This window comes from Grus americana, unplaced genomic scaffold (genome assembly GCF_028858705.1).
Source record: "Grus americana isolate bGruAme1 unplaced genomic scaffold, bGruAme1.mat scaffold_82, whole genome shotgun sequence".
Classification (NCBI taxonomy): domain Eukaryota; kingdom Metazoa; phylum Chordata; class Aves; order Gruiformes; family Gruidae; genus Grus; species Grus americana.
Window position 1 is genome coordinate 768328 of NW_026562023.1, and position 2844 is coordinate 771171.

The 2844-nt window shown below is 53.3% G+C and overlaps 1 protein-coding gene across 1 annotated transcript; it reads left to right on the forward strand.

Moving 5' to 3' along the window:
- The first annotated feature begins 1430 nt into the window (after positions 1-1430).
- Positions 1431-2387, forward strand: LOC129201176 (olfactory receptor 14A16-like). The gene has a single exon (XM_054812325.1). It carries the CDS (start codon positions 1431-1433, stop codon positions 2385-2387), a length of 957 nt encoding a protein of 318 aa, XP_054668300.1.
- The last annotated feature ends 457 nt before the right edge of the window (positions 2388-2844 follow it).

Genomic DNA, 2844 nt, shown 5'->3' on the forward strand with positions numbered 1-2844 from the left:
CAGCAGGGCTGAGGGCACTGCCTGCAGACAGTGACGGCAGTCAAGTGTTGTGAGAGAGAGGTTAAAGGCAGATGGGGCTGGGAGGATGCTGAGAGCTCAGAAGAGGAGAAATCATCACAGCCCTTGACAAGGTAAGGCTCTGGGTGCAGAGAAATGCAGATGCAGTTCGTGGAGGGATCTCCTAAAGCTGAAATAGCCCACAGCCTATGGGATCTCTCTCTTCGATAGAGGAGGAGGCTGTGCTCCAGAGCAGGGTTTTCCTGCTGCACCATCAGAGGGACAGGGCATGAGAGGGAGAGCGGCAGAGGTGTGCAGGTGGGTGTGCAGCCAGGGGTGCCCAGGGCTGTCCTTCAGAGCAGAGTCCTTGCCAAGGTCAGCACTCAGCCTGCCTGGGGAGATCCCCATGGTGCTGTGGGGAGAAGCTGTGGGTGGAAAGACAGGGCAGGGTAGGGTCCTTTTGGTGGTGAGACGGTGCTGTGTGGGCAGGGCTGCTCAAAATCACACTCTGGACATTGGGAGAAGCAGCATTTCAAGAGGAAGGTCAAGGCAGGGACTACCTTCTCAGCTGTCTCCTAAGGGAAAGGGGAGAGGAGCTGTCAAGTTGGAAGAAGTCACCGAGACTCCTGAACCCTTACACTGAGGGATCAACACAGCTGCCAGAAGCCTCCTAAGTGCCTTCACCCACTCCTCTACCAGCAGACAGCACCACCATCACCTTTGCTTGCAGCATCAGTGCTTCTCTGACCTACTCCTGCGGAGCTGCTAACAGGGAGGTGCCCTGGGCAGAGCCCTGCTGCCAGGAGGTGTCTTCAGGGCAGAGCTGAGCACAGAGCAGGTGGGATGGGGTCTGTGAGCACTGACAGGGAGGAGACTTGGAGACAGAGAAACGGCTCCCGGCAGGGACAACTCCAGGGAGCAGAGAGCCAGGCCACCCCTCGGCATCACTCTCTGCTCAGCTGCTTAGAGAAAGAGAGAAGAGTTGTGAGAAATGGACTTTGAAACGGGACTCTTCCAAGCTCTCAAGTCCAGTTTCTCTTTCAAGTCCATTGTGTGTGAGATCATCCTCCAACGGAGAGAGGTGTATAAGTAGCACAGGGCACCCGCGTAGTGACCATCAGGTCACTCGTGGGCAGACCAGCTCTCCTGACTCTGCATTAGGGATCAGGGAGCCCTTTTGTCCCTCAGGGCTCACCAGTGTCCAGGCTGAGAGCAAGGTGAAAGATGAGGATTTCTGCCCCTTCAGGGAAGGTGCCCTCACTCAGCAGCACAAAGGTGAGCTCAGAAAAAGGAATTGAACAAAGTTCCCTCCCAAAAAAGAGAAGCAATTTTGAGGGGATTTTTTTGAGAAACAGCATAGGACAGGCTCAAAGAAGTCTGCCCTGACTTGTCAATGTCCTCTTTCAACAGTTCCCCAAGCCCAGAGTGAACAAATGTCCAACAGCAGCTCCATCACCCAGTTCCTCCTCCTGGCATTCGCAGACACACGGGAGCTGCAGCTCTTGCACTTCTGGCTCTTCCTGGGCATCTACCTGGCTGCTCTCCTGGGAAACGGCCTCATCATCACTGCCATAGCCTGTGACCACCGCCTCCACACCCCCATGTACTTCTTCCTCCTCAACCTCTCCCTCCTTGACTTGGGCTCCATCTCCACCATTCTCCCCAAAGCCATGGCCAATTCTCTCTGGGACAACAGATCCATTTCCTATGCAGGATGTGCTGCACAGCTCTTTCTGTTTCTTTTTTTCATTTCAGGAGAGTATTTTCTCCTCACCGTCATGTCCTATGACCGCTACGTTGCCATCTGCAAACCCCTGCACTACGGGACCCTCCTGGGCAGCAGAGCTTGTGCCCACATGGCAGCAGCTGCCTGGGGCAGTGGGTTTCTCACTGCTCTGCTGCACACGGCCAATACATTTTCCCTAACCCTCTGCCACGGCAATGCTGTGGACCAGTTCTTCTGTGAAATCCCCCAAATCCTCAAGCTCTCCTGCTCAGATGCCTACCTCAGGGAAGTTGGGCTAATTGTGGTTAGTGTCTGTTTAGTCTTTGGGTGTTTTGTTTTCATTGTGGTGTCCTATGTGCAGATCTTCAGGGCCGTGCTGAGGATCCCCTCTGAGCAGGGACGGCACAAAGCCTTTTCCACGTGCCTCCCTCACCTGGCCGTGGTCTCCCTGTTTATCAGCTCTGGCACGTTTGCTGACCTGAAGCCCCCGTCTGTCTCCTCCCCTTCTCTGGACCTGGTGGTGTCAGTTCTGTACTCGGTGGTACCTCCAGCCATGAACCCCCTCATCTACAGCATGAGGAACAAGGAGCTCAGGGATGCAGTGTGGAAACTCATGACCAGATGTTATTCCGATCCAATAAACTGCCCACCTTCTTCTGCATAGCATTTATTATGTAACTTATTACCGACCCAGCCTGTAAGCTGTAATTTTTGCTACTGGTGGTAGTGTTTTACTTGTAATGAGGTTGTCATCCCCTTTCTCATTTACTGTCTGCTTTTCTTTTCTTTTCTGAGTGGCTGTGTAAATGAAGATCCCTGCTCTCTGTGTGTTTAAACAAATAAAAAGGGCCCTGCAGCTCCTTGTTTTATCTTTTTTTTTTTGAGATTCTTCCTCCAAGACCTTTTTGGATCTGCAGGATCGTACAGAGCCAGGACTCATGGTTGGGAGCTAAGACATTCAGGCGCAGGAGAGAGGAGGTCAGTCTGTGCCTTTGGTGGCATGGATTGAACAGGAAGGTGTCCCAGGGAATTCATCACCCCCCAGCCTCTCTCATCAGCCATTTCCAGCACTGGCTGCTCACCCCACGTTTATGGGTTAGTCTTGCTACGAGGCCATCTCC

Excerpts from the sequence above, each read along its gene's own strand:
- LOC129201176 (XM_054812325.1), top strand. The coding sequence starts at position 1,431 with ATGTCCAACAGCAGCTCCATCACCCAGTTCCTCCTCCTGGCATTCGCA.